The 19,768-nt window shown below is 40.7% G+C and overlaps 1 protein-coding gene across 4 annotated transcripts in view; it reads left to right on the top strand.

Moving 5' to 3' along the window:
* The window catches only part of LOC135516335 (Kv channel-interacting protein 4-like), a 233,394-nt gene extending 218,372 nt beyond the window's left edge, over positions 1–15,022 (top strand). For all 4 annotated transcript variants that reach the window (XM_064940567.1, XM_064940565.1, XM_064940568.1 and 1 more), the window contains exons 3-8: positions 2,150–2,219; positions 6,731–6,801; positions 10,905–11,012; positions 11,275–11,379; positions 11,670–11,732; positions 11,842–15,022. In XM_064940567.1, coding sequence (XP_064796639.1) covers positions 2,150–2,219; positions 6,731–6,801; positions 10,905–11,012; positions 11,275–11,379; positions 11,670–11,732; positions 11,842–11,889 — 465 coding nt within the window. In that variant the 3' untranslated portion in view covers positions 11,890–15,022. The remainder of the gene's footprint in view (positions 1–2,149; positions 2,220–6,730; positions 6,802–10,904; positions 11,013–11,274; positions 11,380–11,669; positions 11,733–11,841) is intronic.
* The last annotated feature ends 4,746 nt before the right edge of the window (positions 15,023–19,768 follow it).

The following is a 19,768-nucleotide window of genomic DNA, read 5'->3' as shown; positions in this document are numbered from 1 at the left end:
CCTTAATGAGTGGTAAGTAGCCTTAAGTGGTTGGGCCAGTAACAGAAAGGTTGCTGGTTTGAATCCCCAAGCCAACTTGATCCATTCATGTCCTTCTGATTTACTAAATGACACACAAGTAATGATGTTTGTATGTGTATGCACTGCAGGATTTATATTCTCGTTCTGTCTTATACAGAGGCAAGATAAAAATGGAAGTGTATGCTACTGTTCATTGTTTAACAACAAATTATTCATGTCAATGATTGGTCTTTTTAGACTGTGTCCTTGGTGGATTTCTAAACCAAAATTGATTTTTTTTCAGTATTCTACTCTGTAAGAAAAGTTAGCTCTATTACCTTAACGCTAGCTCCAGAAGCCTGCACGATAGGCTAATACAATTCTTAAGGGCTTCAATGTCAAACATTATAGATTTCCATTTAGCAGACAAGGGCAGATAGTGTATAGCTCTTTGACTTGAGGAAGGAACCAAGCCTAATTTTTCTCTCAAAGGACACCATTTTAAAAGCCCTCTGTATTTTCCTGTTGCCCTTTTGGGTATAATGGTTGGTACACTTTTCCCCACGCTCACTCAATGGCGTGGGCAGCAGGTAGCCTAGCAGTTAAGAGTGTTAGGCCAGTCGACTAGGTGAAAAATGTGTTGATGTGCCCTTGAACAAGTCACTTAAACCCTAGTTGCTCCGGTACATTGCTCTGGATAAGAGCAACTACTAAAAATGAAAGGGTGATAATGGCCAGCCAAATGCATCTGATATGCAAGCCATATTGTAGTTCTATGCAACTATGTGAAAAACGCTTCCCACTGATTGCCAGTGTATTTCCAGGAAACACATTTCATAAACTCGTATTGTTTTTTTGGTTTCATTTGACTTTTGGCCCTCTTTCAGTACTGTGTGCAATTGCTATGAACGTGTATGTGTTATCTGGTTGAAGCTTTTCATAGTTTCATATAGGGAAGGATTAGAAAACACAGCCCAATAAGGCATAGTTACAGCATAATGTTCTTACCTTCACATAACTTATGTATATATTTTAATTTTCACTTTCAAGCCGTAGCCCCCCAGCTACAGTATCCTGGCATCCCGGGTCCCATTTACTGTAAATCAAGAAAACCACTGTCCAAATACATGAATTGTGTTTAAAGAGAACGTCACCCAATGTGTTTATGTGCATTCACCTCACCTTGATATGGTCTCTCTTATGAAATCCTGCAACCCCGTATTGCCTTGTCTGAGGGTCGATTCTTGTATTGAAAATGTGGGTAGTCAATTCCCTCATACCTTTGGGTTGAGAGATTGTCAGCACGGGTGAAATATTTTCCCCTGTGGCGAAAAATGCACTCCCAAAATTGAATAGCCGGGCCGTGTGAATGCTGGCTGGTAATAAGTCGATAATGAAAACAAGGCTTACCCGCCTCCAACACATCTCAATGCTGAGGTTTATGCGCTAACAACACTCTTCTCTGGATGTTTCTTTTTCTGAAAAGACTGGCTTTTGAAGTGTTGCATAAGAGTACTCATATAAATGTCTCTTAAGTTTACTGAATGGGGCCAGACGTCTACAGCTTGGTAGCTTTAAAAAGGCCTTGGATGAGAAATTGGTCGGAGCTTGGCTTGCATTTTCCTTTATTCTTGGATTTGGACAACATTGAATGGGCCATTTACTTTTTTACTCCAAAGCACTGAATGAAATCAGAGCCTTTTATGTATAGTTTCTCCCCATTTACAGTGGAACGCTGAATCAACTGTATCGTGCCAATGAAAGGCTACGGTGGTCCTTTTCACATCAGTAGAAAGGATTGCTTTTATCACGTCTTGCAGCATAGGGTTGGCCATGTCAGAGGTTTTCTAGAGGCAAACTGAGAATATCTTGTTGGACTGGAGAAAAGATCCTCTGTTCAAATCAACTAGCATTTTGAAAACATGTTTTAATTGAGAAACCTTTAAAGCTACAGTTTTTAGTTGCTATATCCATTTTTTGGACATATAAATAAATGATAGATACCCATTGATTCTTGAAGAATATAACTTAGAAATGCCTCATGACATATGCCCCAAAATATAAGCTTGTTTTAAATGTGAACACACTGTATACCCTCAACATTAAGATTTCTAATGAATTATGGAATGATATTTCCTTTTCTTTGCAGGAGTGCCCGAGCGGCGTGGTCAATGAAGACACCTTCAAAGTCATCTACTCCCAGTTCTTCCCACAGGGAGGTATGTTGACACATCTGGTGAGAATTGTTCTGCTTGACAAATGGCTCCCACCATCCATACTGCTTTAGGGCTGAAATCTTTAACCCTGGGTTGTGTTCAATATGCACAAAATGGGAGAAAAAGGCTTTGAAACAGAATGTACTACTTAAACTTCTCCACAAAGTTAGGTTGTTTTCCGTTTCAAAACACTTTCTGTTTTTTACCTATTGAACACAACCCTGGTTGGGGAAGCTTCTAGATCAGCTGGAGGTTCTTGTTACTTTTGAACTCTTTTACTGCATTCTGTAATCAACTTGATTAATTATCTCAAGCAATGTCTCCATTTTAGGCATAGGAGGCAGACAAAAAAGTTTTTTTTTTTAAAAAGGTAATGAGAAGGAATAGAAGAATATCGCATTACAAAATTGAAATAAAAAAGTGTAGAACTTAGTGAAATGCTTACTTACAAGCCAACAATGCAGTTAAGAAAAATAAATGCTTAGTAAAAAATAGATAAATAACAAATAATTAAAGAGCAGCAGTAAAATAACAGTAGCAAGGCTACATACAGGAGGTACCGGTACAGAGTCAATGAGCGGGGGCATTGGTTAGTTGAGGTAATTGAGGTGATATGTACATGTAGGTAGAGTAAAAGTGACTGCAAAGATAATAAACAGAGAGTAGCAGTAGCGTAAAAGAGGGGGGGACAATGTAAATTAGTCTGGGTAGCCATTTGATTAGCTATTCAGGAGTCTTATGGCTTGGGAGGGTAGAAGCTGGAAGCCTTTTGGACCAAGACTTGTTGCTCCGGTAACGCTTGCTGTGCGGTAGCAGAGGGGAACAGTCTATGACTAGGGTGGCTGGAGTCTTTGACAATTTTTAGGGCCTTCCTCTGACACGGGAAGCTTGGCCCCAGTGATGTACTAGGCCGTATGCACTACTCTCAGTAGAGGCTTGCGGTCGGAAGCCGAGCAGTTGCCATACCAGGCAGTGATGCAACCATGCTCTTGATGGTGCAGCTGTAGAACTTTTTGAGGATCTGAGGACCCATGCCAAATCTTTTCAGTCTCCTGAGGGGGAATAGGCGTGTGTTTGAACCATGATATTTTGATGGTGATGTGGACACCAAGGAACTTGAAGCTCTCAATCTGCTCCACTACAGCCCTGTCGATGAGAATGGGGGTGTGCTCGGTCCTCCTTTTCCTGTAGTCCACAATCATCTCTTGTTTTGATCACATTGAAGGAGAGGTTGTTGTCCTGGCACCACACGGTCAGGTCTCTGCCCTCGTCCCTATAGGCTGTCTCATCGTTGTTGCTGATCAGCCCTACCACAGTTGTCTCGTCTGCAAACTTAATGATGGTGTTGGAGTCGTGCCTGGCCCTGCAGTCATGAGTGAACAGGGAGTACAGGAGGATCAGCGTGGCAGATATGTTGTTACCTACCCTTACCACCTGGGGGCGGCATGTCAGGAAGTCCAGGATCCAGTTGCAGAGGGAGGTGTTTAGTCCCAGGGTCCTTACATTAGTGATGAGCTTTGAGGGCACTATGGTGTTGAACACTGAGCTGTAGTCAATGAATAGCATCCTCACATAAGTGATCCTTTTGTCCAGGTGGGAAAGGGAAGTGTGGAGTGCAATAGCGATTGCATCATCTGTGGATCTGTTGGGGCGGTATGCAAATTGGAGTGGGTCTGGGGTTTCTGGGATAATGGTGTTGATGTGAGCCATGACCAGATTTTCAAAGCACTTCATTGCTACAGACGTGAGTGCTATGGGTCTGTTACCATTTAGGCAGGTTACCTTAGTGTTCTTGTGCACAGGCACTATGGTTGCCTGCTTGAAACATGTTGGTATTACAGACTCAGTCAGGGACAGGTTGAAAATACACTTACCAGTTGGTCAGCACATGCTCGGAGTACAAGTCCTGGTAATCCGTCTGGCCCTGATAGGTCTCTCACATCGGCTACGGAGAGCGTGATCACACAGTTGTCTGGAACAGTTGATGCTCTCATGCCTGCTTCAGTGTTGTTTGCCTCGAAGCGACCATAGAAGTCATTTAGCTTGTCTGGTAGGCTGGTGTCACTGGGCAGCTCACAGCTATGCTTCCCTTTGTAATCTGTAATAGTTTTCAGGCCCTGCCACATCCGACGAGCGTCAGAGCTGGTGTAATACGATTCAATCTTAGTCCTGTATTGACGCTTTGCCTGTTTGATGGTTGGTCGGAGGGCATTGCGGGATTTCTTATAAGCATCTGGGTTAGAGTCTCGGTCCTTGAAAGTGGCAGCGCTACCCTTTAGCTCAGGTCGGATATTGCCTGTAATCCATGGCTTCTGGTTGGGGTATGTACGTACAGTCACGTACAGGAATCAGGACAATATAGGGTCAGATTTGCCAAATGGAGGGCGAGGGAGAGCTTTGTACGTGTCTCTGTGTTTGGAGTACAGGTGGTCTAGAGTTTTTTTTTTCCTCTGGTTGCACATTTAATTTGCTGGTAGTAATTAGTTTAAACATATTTAAGTTTCCCTGCATTAAAGTCCCCTGCCACTAGGAGCGCTGCCTCTCGATGGGCATTTTCCTGTTTGCTTATGGCCTTATACAGCTCATTGAGTGTGGACTTAGTGCCAGCTTCGGTTTGTGGTGGTAAATAGACAGCTATGGAAAATATAGATGAAATCTCTCTTAGTATTAGTGTTGTCTACAACTTATCATGAGATACTCTACCTCAGGCCAGAAAATCCTCAAGACTTCCTTACTATTAGATTTCATGCACCAGCATTTGTTTACAAATATACAAAGACCGCCACACCTTGTCTTACTGGAGGCGGCTGTTCTACCTTGCCGATGCAGCGTAAACCCCGCCAGCTGTACGTTATTCATGTTGTCGTTCAGCCACGACTCTGTGAAACATAAGATATTAGTTATTAATGTCTCGTTGTTAGGATATTCGTGATCGTGAATCATCTATTTTGTTATCCAATGATTGTATGTTGGCTAATAGGACTGATGGTAGAGGCAGATTAAGGCAGATTACTCACTCGCCGTCGGATCCTTACAAGGCACCCCGACCTACGTCCCCGATATCTCTGTCTCTTTCTCACGAGAATCACAGGGATTTGGGCCTTGTCTGGTGTCTGAAGTAAATCCTTCGCATCCGCTTCGTTAAAGAAAAAGATATATTTCCAGTGAGTAATCGCTGTACCAATATCTATAAGCTCTTTTCGGTTATAAGAGATGGTGGCAGAAACATTATATACAAAATAAGTTGCAAATAACGCAAAAAAAAAAAACAATCGCACAATTGGTGATGAAACCATAAAATGGCTGCCATCTCCTACGGCGCCATTATATCTGAAGAACATTTCATTTTTTTCTTTCGTTTTTGCTGTTTTATCCGGGTCGTTCTTAAATTACGGTGGCGTTTGGGCATTGTGGAAAATTCACTTAATTTTTCTAGATTGTTTATTTATTTAAAATGTATTTGGGTCCTTCTTCCCATTCTAAATCAACTAATATGGTAGCTTAATGCCTTTAAATTATGTTTATCATTATGATAACATTGTACCACCAGTAGGAGTAGTAACACCAATGATGGTAACACCAATGAGACATTTTTGGTAAACGAGGAATTTCTGAAATGGAGGCCACAAATTCTCAAATCTAAGGTCATCAAACCTTTAAAAATAATTTACTAAAGAGATATGATTAATAATTTTGCTCACAATATTATTTCCCTTGATTTAAGTTGAGTAACACCAAGTAACACTGGATTTAGACACCAAATTATCAATAATAATAGATAGATATCGCTAAATCCCCAAAAACACGTCACCAGTGGGACAAGCCAATTTGCTAGCCCCCAGTAGTTTCTACAATGCATACAAATATATATGTTGCAGTATAAAGGACTTGCATATGTCTTCTTATTAAATAACAGTTAAATAAATGACAACATACATTTTCCATTGTAAGTGTTTTTTCATTGTGTCAAAGTCAAGGGACAGCATTTACCAATGCAATTCAAGAATGACCCATCCCTTACTGACTAGGAATAGGGGGTGAAAAATGCTTAGTCCATTTTATAATGAGGTTTTCCTTTGGCCAGACCAAATGTGCTTTTGCTTTTGATTATCCAGTGGAATTGGGTCATTGGAATTGGTCTACCTGGAAAAAGTGGGGTTTGGGTTCTTGGAAATAAGCGCCTGGACTTTCTATGGCATATCGATATTCAGTTCATTTAGAGTTCACACTGCCCTGAGGTAATATTTTTCTACTCTGCAGTTCTCCCCCAGGGTTCTAATTCACACATGATGTTTTTAAAAAGCCCCCTCTAAGACACTGTATCAAATAAGACATATGACGAACAACACTGGCGAATGTGTCCCCCAAATCCCTTTTATATGATGTCTCCATAACCGTATAAATATATGGCTCTGGTTGCACTGGAACCACTGTGGGCCTGTATCGTAGGTCTAAATTGAGGCTGTGACTAGTCATCACTATGTTTGACTGAGGCTGTGTGTCTCTCATTTCAGACGCGTCGATGTATGCACATTTTCTGTTCAACGCGTTTGACACGGATAAAGATGGATCTGTGAGTTTTGAGGTAAGCTTGTGTATCCTTCTTCGGATCCTATTCCTTTGACTGACATCCAGTGACGGACTGGGAATTAAATTAGGCTTGTTTGAGCCATGTCGGCGGCACCCCAGCGGCCCCAGCATCATCTCCACCCCCCAGTTTTTAACTCACAATTATTATTTTTTTCATTAGATTAACAAAACAATTGGATGTTCTGAGTCCATGTTAATGCAAAAATCACATCAAAAACAATATTTTAGGGTGATTCTTGAGTGTCATTTTAATTGTGCACCTAGCGAGAGAGGACTGTGTTTGTCTAGCGACGTTTCTGGTCGTCACTATCTGGGCAAGTGTCAAAGTTATAAACCCTGCCTATTTCTACAATTTATCTTCTTAAAATCTGATTTTAAACCTAACCCTAACCACACTGCTAACCTTATGCTTAATCCTAACCTGAAATTAAAACCAAAAAGAAAATGTGTTTTTTTCATTATTTTGGACAATATAGCCAATTTTGACTTTGTCGCTTACCCATCTACTGGGAACCAATGTTGTCGTAGGCTACTACGATGGCAGAGTTTGCCAACCAAATCCTCACCCGATTCATACAAATAATAAACATGATATCATTCTGCCAGGTAGGTGTACTTAGCATTTAATTCAAAATGTTTTTGGGAAAGCCTTTCAATCTACTCATAAGAGTTGCAGTATCATAAGTAGGCCTAGCCGGTCGCTAACTGACGACACCGTAGATAAACCTGCATGCATGCACACACACACACAAAGACTGATGTTGCAAAAAAAAATTATGGAATATTTTTATGGACACTTGTGCAAATTAATTAATTGTAATACGTTCAATAGGCTTACAGAAGCTAATTATTTTATAGCCTAACTAGGCTGCATACTAGCCTACGTATGCAAATGCCTCTGATATTTGCCCCCCCCCCCACCCTAAGGATTCATTAGGCCTATAATTATTAGGCAAAACATGCAGCCAAAACATCAAGGAACTCTGTGTGTGTCTGTTTTCTACCTCGACTGCATTGTCCTACGTTCCTTTGGCTGCAGTTTAACTGTGTGTGCGCCTTGAGTCATGTTCTTTGTTTGTCATCATCCTTATTAACTCATCTCACAGCCTCTCCCTCGCAATCCTTCCTCTCTTTTGCTTCTTTAGTTCCGCTATTTTACAAAACATGGGCCTTATCTGTCAATTTGGTACCCCAAATTTTGCTGCAACGGACTCAAAAAGCTTTTTTTTTTCTCTCCCCGCACAACCTTTTCATTTTTTACTGGTCATTTCATGTTTTACCTTTCGGTAGGAACGGGCTGGCAAACTGATGGCGCGTTTGACTTTGAACTTAACCAGACCGGCCCATCTTGGTAGGGGGGCCATTTCTCACTGCATATGCCCAATAGAGAAAGCTGATAGATTATGTCAACAGAGAAAAAAGAAAAGGCTATTACAAAAATATATTAACAGGATCTGGCTGTGCCGCTCTAACAGGATCTGGCTGTGCCGCTCTCTTTTCACTGTCCAAAAAAATGTTTCAGCCAGATTTGCCAATCTGCCCCTGATGACATCCCTGACATCACTCTCTGAAGTATAATGACCTAGATACATTTCCACTTAGAGATTTGGTTCTATAGTGTTACTCTTGTTGGAGCACTCAGTCTTGACCAGTGTCAGTCAGTCATGGTACTGGAGACACACAGGGTGTACAGGCTTTTAATTTCAAACTAGTCTTGACACCCATTTAACTTAAAGGCTTTGTTGATGACTTGAGTAGGGTGGGCTAATGCTGAGCTACAACAATAGCCTGCACAACCTGCTAGTCTTCAGGACCAGAATTTACAGGATACAAGATATACAGTGCCTTCAGAAAGTATTCACACCCCTTGACTTTTTCCACATTTTGTGTTGCAAAGTGTGATTAAAATGTATTTAAATGTTATTTTTTGTCAACAATGTACACAAAATACTAATGTCAAAGTTGAAGAAGAATTTTAACATTTGTAAAAAAAAATCAATAATAATAATAAAACAGTAGCTAATAAGTATTCAACCCCCTGAGTTAATACATGTTACAATCACCTTTGGCAGCGATGACATCTGTTAGTCTTTCTGGGTAAACCACTTAAGAGCTTTCCACACCTGGATTGTGCATCATTTGCCCATTATTATTTTCAAAATTCTTCAAGCTCTGTCAATTTGTTTGTTGATCATTGCCAGACAACCATTTTCAGGTCTTGCCATAGATTTTCAAGCAGATTTAAGTCAAAACTGTAACTCTGCCAATCAGGAACATTCACTGTCTTCTTGGTAAACAACTCCAGTGTAGATTTGGCCTTGATTTTTAGATTATTGTCAAAAAGTGAATTGCTATGCCACATTTTCTGCATTATTACTTTAGTGCCTTGTTGCAAACAGGATGCATGTTTTGGAATATTTGTATTCTGTACAGGCTTCCTTCTTTTCACTTTGTCCTTTAGGTTAGCATTGGCAAGCAACTACAATGTTGTTGATCCATCCTCATCCATCCTCTCTCCTATCACAGCCATTAAACTTTGTAACTGTTTTAAAGTCACCATTGGCCTCATGGTGAAATCCCTGAGCAGTTTCCTTGCTCTCCGACAACTGAGGATGCCTTTATCTTTGTAGTGACTGGATGTATTGATATACCATCCTCAAAGGGATATTCAATGTCTGTTTTTTTTTTGTTTTTTTACCCATCTACCAATAGCTGCCCTTCTTTTTTAAATTTAACTAGGCAAGTCAGTTAATAAAAAAATCGTATTTACAATGACGGCCTACCCCGGGCCAATTGTGTGCCGCCGTATGGGACTCCAAATCATGGCCAGATGTGATGCAGCCTGGATTCGAACCTAGGTACTGCAGTTATACTGAGATGCGGTGTCTTAGACCCCTGCACCACTCAGGAGCATTATTTGCAATGCAGTGGAAAACCTCCCTGATCTTTGTGGTTGAAAATGTTTGAAATTCACTGCTCGGCTGAGGGACTTTCTTTTCTTTAAAAGATATCATGTTTGCAACTGTGACTTAAAAAAATACATACTCCTCAACTTATGTAGGCTTGCTATAACAAAAGGGTTGAATACCTATTGACTCGAGACGTTTCAGCTCTTTAAATGTTTTAATAATTTATAAAAACAAACAAAAACACATTATCTTTATATACTGTATCTCAATGGGACATTCCAGGTTAAATAATCAATTTTACAATACATATTTTAATATAGAATGTACAATTGTGGAGATTTCTTACATCAGTCTCTGAGAGGATGTGTGTTGTCTCAATCCTCTCCTAGTTACCTACCCCGTTGCCATAGGAGCATTTGACAGAAGTTGATACAAAAAAAGTGAGCATTCCAAGGTTGTTAGAAGCTTCATACCCACAAGACACATGCTAACCGTGAAACTTCACTTAATTTGAATTGAGTCCAAATGGAATCCCCCCAGCATACATATATTATCTTGCTTATTAGGATAGAAAAGTTGTCTTTGCTCATCAACTGAGTTATCTGGTGTTACAAAAACAGTGTTCTTCTGTCCAAGAGTACTGTATCACACTCAAGCCTATTTTGTAGGGATCCCAAAGCATCTCTACAAATCAAATAATGTGCATTATTTATTATCTATGTTTCTGCACCACAAGGATATAATGTGTGTTCAGTTGTTTTGTTTTTTGGGAAGAATATTGTTGTAAAGAATCATACTGATTAATGTGTTATGGGTGGCAGTAGCCTATCAGTTAAGAGCATTGGGTCAGTATCCGAAAGGTTGCTGGTTCAAATCCCAGCGGGGTATGTGCCCTTGAGCAAGGTACTTGACACCAATTGCTCCTCTGGATAAGAGTGTCTGCTAAAGGACTTAAATGTTATATATTTTAGACTAGATACTTCAATAACTTAGATATGATAACCGAACCAAGTTCAATTCAATTTCCATATCACTTAGATATGGTAACCAAAAATAGTTCAGTTCAAGTTCATTCTTTGTACATGAGTAGAAATGTCTGTTACCAGTATCATATCAACCCATTAAGGCTTCATAGATATTTCTGATATGTTTTTGGTACAATTTCCAATAGTTTGTGTTTCTACTGCAGGACTTTGTTATGGGTCTCTCTATCCTCCTCCGAGGCTCAGTCCAGGAGAAGCTCAACTGGGCGTTCAATCTGTATGATATTAATAAGGACGGACATATTACTAAAGAGGTACAAACAATCAGTGTCGCAACTCGCTGTCTATATGACGTTAATTGAGTTACTTATTGATGTCTATGAATAAGAATAAAATACTGACCTAGTAATTGGTTGAACGGGTGATACTTTACTTTATGTAGAAGTAAAGCATGACATATCTTTACATTTTGGTCAACCAGTCGAATGATATTTAAAAAGGATCCTCGTCTTTTCTTCACCTTGTCTTTTATACAGTGTACTTGTCAACCTTATCTTTACTCTCTCTGTTTAAAAGGAAATGCTTGACATCATGAAGGCCATCTATGACATGATGGGGAAATGCACATATCCCTTACTCAAAGACGATACCCCTCGACAACATGTGGAGATATTTTTTCAGGTGTGTGTGTTTTATATTTTTTAAGTGCCATACATTGTTGCCAAAATGTGCATATTACATTCACCATCATCATCAGCATGTATTGTATGGACCAATAGTCCAATGCTTGTCATATTTAAATACAAGTTACCCTAAAGTACAGTGACATTTGTTATGTGGAATGAAATTAACTATCTACCATCTTTCCAATTAGTTCATCCATGTGTACTATTACAATATACATATTTTGCATTGCCTTCCCAACCTCTCTGACGTTCCTGACGAACCTCTCTGATGTTACTGACCAACAGAAGATGGATAAAAATAAGGATGGTGTTGTAACCATAGACGAGTTTATTGACTGCTGCCAAAATGTGAGTTATTTCCACCGCCTTTTCTGCAATTGCATCACACATAATACAGTATTTAGTATCTCTGGTACACATTTTCAGTGAAGTCTGAGTTCCTCTCTTTGTCCACCAGGATGAGAACATCATGAGGTCGATGCAGCTCTTTGAAAACGTCATTTAACTCGTGGCTGACCTGGAGAGCTCTGGACTCAACTATCAACAGACACCAACCAACAACCGGCATATGGCGCAATGGACCACACAAATCATACATGTAATGGTATGGAACATTCTGGAATAACTGTAAAAAAAAGAATTGATCTTTACAATCTTTCTTTTTCATTTTGAGTTTTGTGGTTTGATTAAGTAGATTGAACTCTTCAAATCTCCTGTGTACAAAGACACATATATCTTAACAGCTGTGCTGCAGTCACCATTTACAGTATCTGCAGTACAGGAATCCAGCAAACTGGGTCATCACTGTTTAACACAGACACAAAATCATGAACCCTGCCTATTTCTAAGATGTATCTTCTTAAAATTGTATTCCAAACCTTAACCCTGATGTTATACCAAACCTTAAATTAAAACCAAAATGCTAATTTTTGTTTTCATGAATTTTTACGATATTGCCAATTTTGCATTTGTGCCTGTGTTATCTAGTGGAAACCAGCAAAATGTGTTATCTTATGCCACTGCCTTTGAACAGATGGACAACAATGAGCCTGAAAGGTGAACGTTTGTATGATGAATAGTGACATAACTGTATGCTGAAATCAGGCTCAGAATTCCAGAATGTTCCTAACCACTGAGGTTTTTCAGCCAACACGGTCCATCCTTTGCTCTCCCAGCACCCAAGTAAAATAGACTTAACATTGTACCATTTAAAAAAAAAGAAGTGTATATACTCTAAAAAATCTATGTGGAACTTTCAACTTTGTTCATGCTTACTTGCCAACTGAAATGAGACGATGCACTCCACGTTGAATTCGATGACGAGTCTGGACGGTGAAAAGTATCATTAGAAGCACACAGGTAGCTGTTACTTACATTGAGTATGCGATTAGGAGAAACAATTATCTTGCCACAAGATTATGCTGCTTTTAAATGTACTGTATTTTATTTGACCGTACATGTCTGTATTCCCCATGTGTCCTGTTGACTTGTTTTCTTTCATGTTTCAAATAACAATTTTGCAGGTTACACTGGTATGTTGGATTTTAATTATATAGATATGGTAGATATGCTAGTCAATGTACAAAGGGATAGTCAGGTGGGCAGTATTAAGCAGAAGCTCACTCTTGGGGGGAATTGATGGTCTTTTTGAATATGCAAGTTTATCACTGTCCTTTTCAGAGGGGTGGTGAAGCTATACAAGCAAATTGGAATCTGTCATACTTTTTGAGAGGTAGATCAGAAACAACCCCTATCCCCAACTATCTAGACAATAAAAAACATTTCACCTTTATTTAGCCAGGTAGACTGGTTGAGAACAAGTTCTCATTTACAACTGCGACCTGGCCAAGATAAAGCAAAGCAGTGTGACACAAATAACAACACAGAGATACACATGGAATAAACAAACATACAGTCGACAATCCAATAGAAAAAGTCTATATAGGGAGGTAAGGCAATAAATTGGCCATAGTGGCAAAATAATTACAATATAGCAATTAAACCCTGGAGTGATAGTGGAGGATTGGACAGGAAACAATATGGTGATAATTCCACTCAGCCTATCAGAGGGCAAGGTGGAGCTATGGCCATATTGCTTAAATATACTCAGTGTAGGGGTTGTTTCTGGACAGGGCCTGTGTTTTCCCTCATCTTGTTTGTGACGTGTCCAGTTCCCCTGCATATGAGGACTGGTTGGCCCCTGCGGTCTCTGATTAGAGTCCTGATTGGCTCCAATCATGCTCAGGGACAGAGCATGCTGGGTAGCAGATGGGGCCCCTCCCTCCCCAATATCACTACTTACAGGATGCTTCTGCTCCAAAACCCTACTTTATTGCCCATCCCTAAATTAAAAGTTTGTGGAAAGCAATGTGGACATGAGCAAGGAGGTATCTGCAGTATTTTTCATATTCTATTTCCTTAATTGGCAATAACTTATTTATCCATGTAAATGTACCCCTGGGAATGTGTTCTGGAGTTCACAAGAAGAAGCATAGTCTAGGGAAGTGACTTGTTTGTGTACCTAGCTTGATCTTATTTGACCAAGGATTTTGTTCAGTGGGCTAATTATCTCCTTAAAACATGGGTCGATTTAAGTAAGGCACAGCAACTTGGACAAGTCCAGGTTGTACCTGACGGTTTCACCATCTCAAAACGTGTTCTCCCTATTGAACGTGTCTCTGGCTAAGAAAGTGACTTCTGTCAATCTGTTATTCAACCTTACATTCTAATGTATGTAAATCCATCATAATAGCATGAGGTGCATGAGGGTAGTAATTGGGTGCTCTGAGTTCAGATTTTATTGCACTCAATCTGATCTTGGAAAATGAATTGATTGAACAAAGCCTGTTAAAACCTTCACAGATATATGCACAGGACTTAAATTGTATTTATTTTCTTACACAATGTACCAATGTTATTAGCTTATTTGAGTAGCCTCTGTGTGCTGAGTTTGTGGCTTGGATCCATTACAAAATGTTACAATAATGCCACCTTGTGGTACTCTGAGCCGACCACTTGGTTCAAAGAAATAATGTACTTTGAAATATTGGCAATTCAGGGATGCAGACGCTGCCAAGATAAAAAAAAATCCCACACCCATTCAAATAACTTGCAATGGAGTCACGTTGTTACTCCAATCTTGAAAAAACTAGTTGAGTTGAGAAGCATTAAACACATTAGGTAAAACATTGATGACTTGAATCGTATTTTGAAATAGAAGTGCTGTATATTTTCCTCGAAGGACCTCTATAAAATGTTAAGGAACTATGTTCCTTTTTCACTCAATATAATATGCCATTTTGCAGGCGCTTTTAATCCAAAGCGATTTAGTCGTGCACGTTTCACGTTTGGGTGGTCCCGGGAATCAAACCCACTCCCCTGGCATTACAAGTGCCATGCTTTGAGCTACAGAGGACCACTCTAAAACTGTAGGAAGGAAAGACTCATCTTTCTGCCATTAGCTAAATCTAGGAAACTGCCATCCAAGATAGTGTAGGTTTAATTTTGCGGACCCATATAGGATTAGAAGGGTGATATAAAGGACCTTAAGCTGCACTGGACATTTAAGATGTACAGTTGTCTTTGTGATTAGGTGAGTGCATTTTATAAGAGAGATTCAATAAACTGGTTTGAATGTTCATGTCCCCTGTGTTCAGATATTTCATGTGGTTGTGTCACTGTGGTGTGTAGTTATGTTCAATGTTCCCTCAAAACAAATTGTCACAGGGAAAGTTTCAGATCTGCTGAGCTCAAACTTGATCTTTGAAAATGCTGTGCAACTTCTGCCAGCTTGCGTTTACTGTGAACAATAAGGCTGTACCCGCTTTAAGTCAGTTTTAACCGTGACCAAGTTGGCTACTGTGGCTATATGATCCTAATTTAGGCCTACCAGTGTGGCCTTGTATCAAAGACAATGGAAAAAAACACATCACACATGCTCCGGGCATGTGCTGACCAACTGGCAGGTGTCTTCACTGATATTTTCAACATGTCCTTGATTGAGTCTGTAATAACAACATGCTTCAAGCAGACCACTCCCTGTGCCCAAGAACACAAAGGCAACCTGCCTAAATGACTACAGACACGTAGCGCTCACTTCCGTAGCCATTAAGTGCTTTGAAAGGGTGGTAATAGCTCACATCAACACCATTATCCCAGAAACTCTAGACCCACACTTAATTTGCATACCGCCCAAACAGATCTACAGATGATGCAATCTCTATTGCACTCCACACTGCCCTTTCCCACTTGGACAAAAGGAACACCTATGTGAGAATGCTGTTCATTGACTACAGCTCAGCGTTCAACACCATAGTACCCTCAAAGCTCATCACCAAGCTAAGGATGCCTGGGACTAAACACCTCCCTCTGCAACTGGATCCTGGACTTCCTGACAGGTCGCCCCCAGGTGGTGAGGGTAGGTAGCAACACATCTGCCACACTGATCCTCAACCCTGGAGCTCCCCAGGGGTGCGTGCTCAGTCCCCTCCTGTACTCCCTGTTCACCCACGACTGCATGGCCAGGCACGACTCCAACACCATTATTAAGTTTGCTGACAACACAACAGTGGTAGGCCTGATCACCGACAACGACGAGACAGCCTATAGGGAGGAGGTCACAGACCTGGCTGGGTGGTGCCATAATAACAACCTACCCCTCAACGGAACCAAGACTAAGGAGATGATTGTGGACTACAGGAAAAGGAGCACTGAGCACGTCCCCATTCTCATCGACTGGGCTGTAGTGGAGCAGGTTGAGAGCTTCAAATTCCTTGGTGTCCACATCAACAATGTGGTCATAGTCACTTTAACGATACCTACATGTACATACTACCTCAATAAGCCCGACTAACAGGTGTCTGTATATAGCCTTGCTACTCTTTTTTCAAATATCTTTTTACTGTTGTTTTATTTCTTTACCTACCTACACACACACACCTTTTTCTTTCCCGCACCATTGGTTAGAGCCTGTAAGTAAGCATTTCACTGTAAGGTTGTATTCGGCGAACGTGACAAAAACTTTGATTTGATTTTAACATGGAAATAGCTGTTCTATCATTTACAACACTGCCCCTTTAAGACTTTTCACCTGACTTGCTTTTCAAAGATGGCTAGGACCCGATCTAGGTGAGACTGCATTGCTGAAGGGTTTGTGAACCTTTTTCGACAAACACTTTCAATGATGTCTTTAAGTTTAGTTCTTACTTCGACGGGAGTAGAACAGAGTTGGAACGGGATGGGGGAAATGGAGTCCCTAGAGAAAGCAAGTACAAGATGGGTGTCAGGGATGGAGCGGCAGTATTAACATAAGGAGACGTACTTGGAAAATGGAGAAGGAATGGAGGGAAACAGAGAGGGAGAAGAGGTCTAAGAGGGTGAGGGAAGGGTGGGTGAGCTTGAGTCGGATAAAAATGGTGGGGGAAATGGAGATGGTTTGTCAAAGAAGAATGGTAGAAAGTGTAAGCAGAGGGAGCGGAAGAAAGGAGGAGAAATGGAAGTGAATGAGGGTGAAGTATCAGTGGTGTGTTGGTGCAGTAAAGTTATCGGAGACTGAGGATCGGGATGAAGAAGAGTCTGACAGTAGGAGTGAAGCTTATGGAAAAAGTGAACTCTTGCCTTTTGGCGGATTCATTTGTGCTTTCACGGGGTGAAAAAAAAGGTGGGTCATCTGGAATCGGTAAAGTCAAGTGGTCTAGTGATAATTGTTTTTGTTGGGCAGAGGAAGAATGCGCTCGAAGTAAAAACTAATGGGGGAAAGTGAGTTGTTTCGTTCTCAAGAAAAGGGCACCAATGAAAGGAGTGATAACTGGAGTAGCTGTAGATATGAACGTTGACCAGGAGAGGGCAAAGACTCCCAGTGTATGTGATGCTCGTCGTTTGATGTGACGCAGACAGGGTGGCGAGAGTGGGGAAACAGAAGTCATTGTCTCTTCTTTTGAGTTTTGAAGTTGTCTTTGTCTGATAAAGTGTTAGGTAAAGTGTGTTAAGTTAGGATATAGAAGTTATCCTGTATGAGCTGAATACATTAAGATGTTACGTGTCAAGCTCATGGGCATGTGGCAGAAGTGTGTCGGAGGGAGGGTACAAGTCCTGAGAAATGTGCAGAAGGGCATGAGACAAAGGAATGTGTAGTATTGGGGAAAGTAGTGGAATGTGTTAATTGTAGGGGTGCCCATGGAGCTGGGGATCAGACATGTCCTGTGCGGGAGAGGCAGGTTGAGGTTTCCAGGGTTAGAGTAGAGCAGAAGTTGTCATATGCTGAGGCAGTGAAGAAAGTAGAGGAATATGGGTTAAGGGGGAGGAGTGGTGAGAGTAGTAGAGATATACCAGTAGAGAGGGATAGGACAAAAAGTGAAATAAGTTTCCGTAAGATTGGATTTTTAGAATTTATAGCAATGGTTATTAATTGCACTGCAGGGATGGATCGGAAGTCTCTGAAAATGGAGGTTGTGGTGGCAGCTGCAGAGAGGTATTTGGGTGTGTGAGACATGACAGCAGAAGAGTTACAGGATGTGTTAAGTGGTGATGTCACATCATTTCAGGGTGATGGCATGAGGTAGGAATGAATACATTTAATTAGTGGAGTAGGGGGGTGTTCATTTTATATAATTTTGTCATTAGTAAGTATAGTGTTAGATGGTAGGGTATTTATTTAGTACATTTTTCTTTTTCAAGTCAAGTATAAGGGCGTTGTACTCCAGTCTAGTAGGTGGCGGTAATGCAACAAATTGGATGCCAACTGCCGTTAAACTTCAAGAAGAAGAAAGATGGCAAGAAATGCAAACATTTTGTGCTCCTGTTGGAAGCAACCACTCCCCCATTGTTGACTAGAAATGAGCTATAACTGGGCTAATAACTCAGACTAGCAAAGAATGTGAACAAATGTGGCTGCGTGCAGCACTCACGTTGATCTAAAAACAAGTGCAACTACTCAGTCTGCTCTGATTGGTTATGGCGCACCGGTCTGTGCAGAGCCCTCAAACTCAACTCTGTACCTCGATGCCAGTTCCGCTGCATTGTTCCACTCTAATCCGGGACTGCTTTAGACCTGGGACACATAATTCATTATTAGGTACAAGATAAAAGCAGCAGGCTCCGGACCTTGTAGGGTAAGAGTTGAGTACCCTTAGTGTGGCGTATGAGCTGGAGTCGTGCCTGTCAATGCGATAGAATCCTACTCCAATGCGCTCTCCCTGCAAGAACATCTCTTGCAGTTAAGTTTTGTTTCGGTATATTACATTGAAAGTGGCTCATATTGCGTTGATTCGATCACAATTCTCACAGTAGAAGGAATTGTTGATAGTGTTAACGTGTTAAACTGCAGACAGTTGAGTGAAGTTCAATCTCGTTCTCTGCACAGGCTCATATTTCTTCTACTTGGCAGTCGGAGGGGAGGTTTAGAGGGAACATTGGTTATGTGTGACCTTGGTGAGTTGCACTTTCACTCGGTGTATGAACCCACTTATTTTTTATACTGAACAAAAATAAACAATTAATTATTTTACTGAGTTACTCTTCATAAGGAAATCAGTCAATAAATAAATTAGGCCAAAATCTATAGATTTCATATGACTGGGCAGGGACCCACCCACTAGGGAGCAAGGCCCAGACAATCAAAATGAGTTCTCATCAGAAACTGTTTCATCTGATGTCTAGTTGACTGGTCTCAGACAATCCCGCAGGTGAAGAAGCCGGATGTGGAGGTCCTGGGCTGGCGTGGTTACGTGGTCTGCGGTTGTGAAGCTGGTTGGACGCACTGCTAAATTCTCTAAAACAATGGAGGCAGCTTATGGTAGAGAAATTAACATTCAATTCTCTGGCAACAGCTCTGGTGGACATTCCTGCAGTCAGCATACCAATTCCATGTTCCCTCAACTTGAGACATCTGTGGCAGAAATGCACATTTGAGTGGCCTTTTGTCCACAGCACAAGGTGAAACTGTAATAATCATGCAGTTCAATCAGTTTCTTGATATGCCACTATGGTGGATGGATTTTCTTGGCAAAGGGGAAATGCTCACTAACAAATAATCCTGTTGTACGTATGGAACATTTCACCACAACGAATCATGAAATCATGGGACCAACACTTTACATGTTGCGTTTCTTTGTTCAGTATATTTGAGGCAGTCAAATTAAACTGTATTCTATATCACTTAATGTATTTCACATCTTATTCTGGCATAGAAGTAAAAAACACTTTTTTTTGGGGGGGGTATCTGTACTTTACTATTTATATTGACTTTTACTTCACTAAATTCCCAAAGATAATTATGTACTTTTTACTCTACATTTTCCCTGACACCCAAAAGTACTTAGTTTGAATGCTTTGCAGGACAGGAAAATGGTCTAATTCACACACTTAAACAGAGAACATCCCTACTG

Source organism: Oncorhynchus masou, chromosome 27, assembly GCF_036934945.1.
Source record: "Oncorhynchus masou masou isolate Uvic2021 chromosome 27, UVic_Omas_1.1, whole genome shotgun sequence".
NCBI classification, from domain to species: domain Eukaryota; kingdom Metazoa; phylum Chordata; class Actinopteri; order Salmoniformes; family Salmonidae; genus Oncorhynchus; species Oncorhynchus masou.
This window is presented reverse-complemented; position numbering and strand designations above follow the sequence as displayed.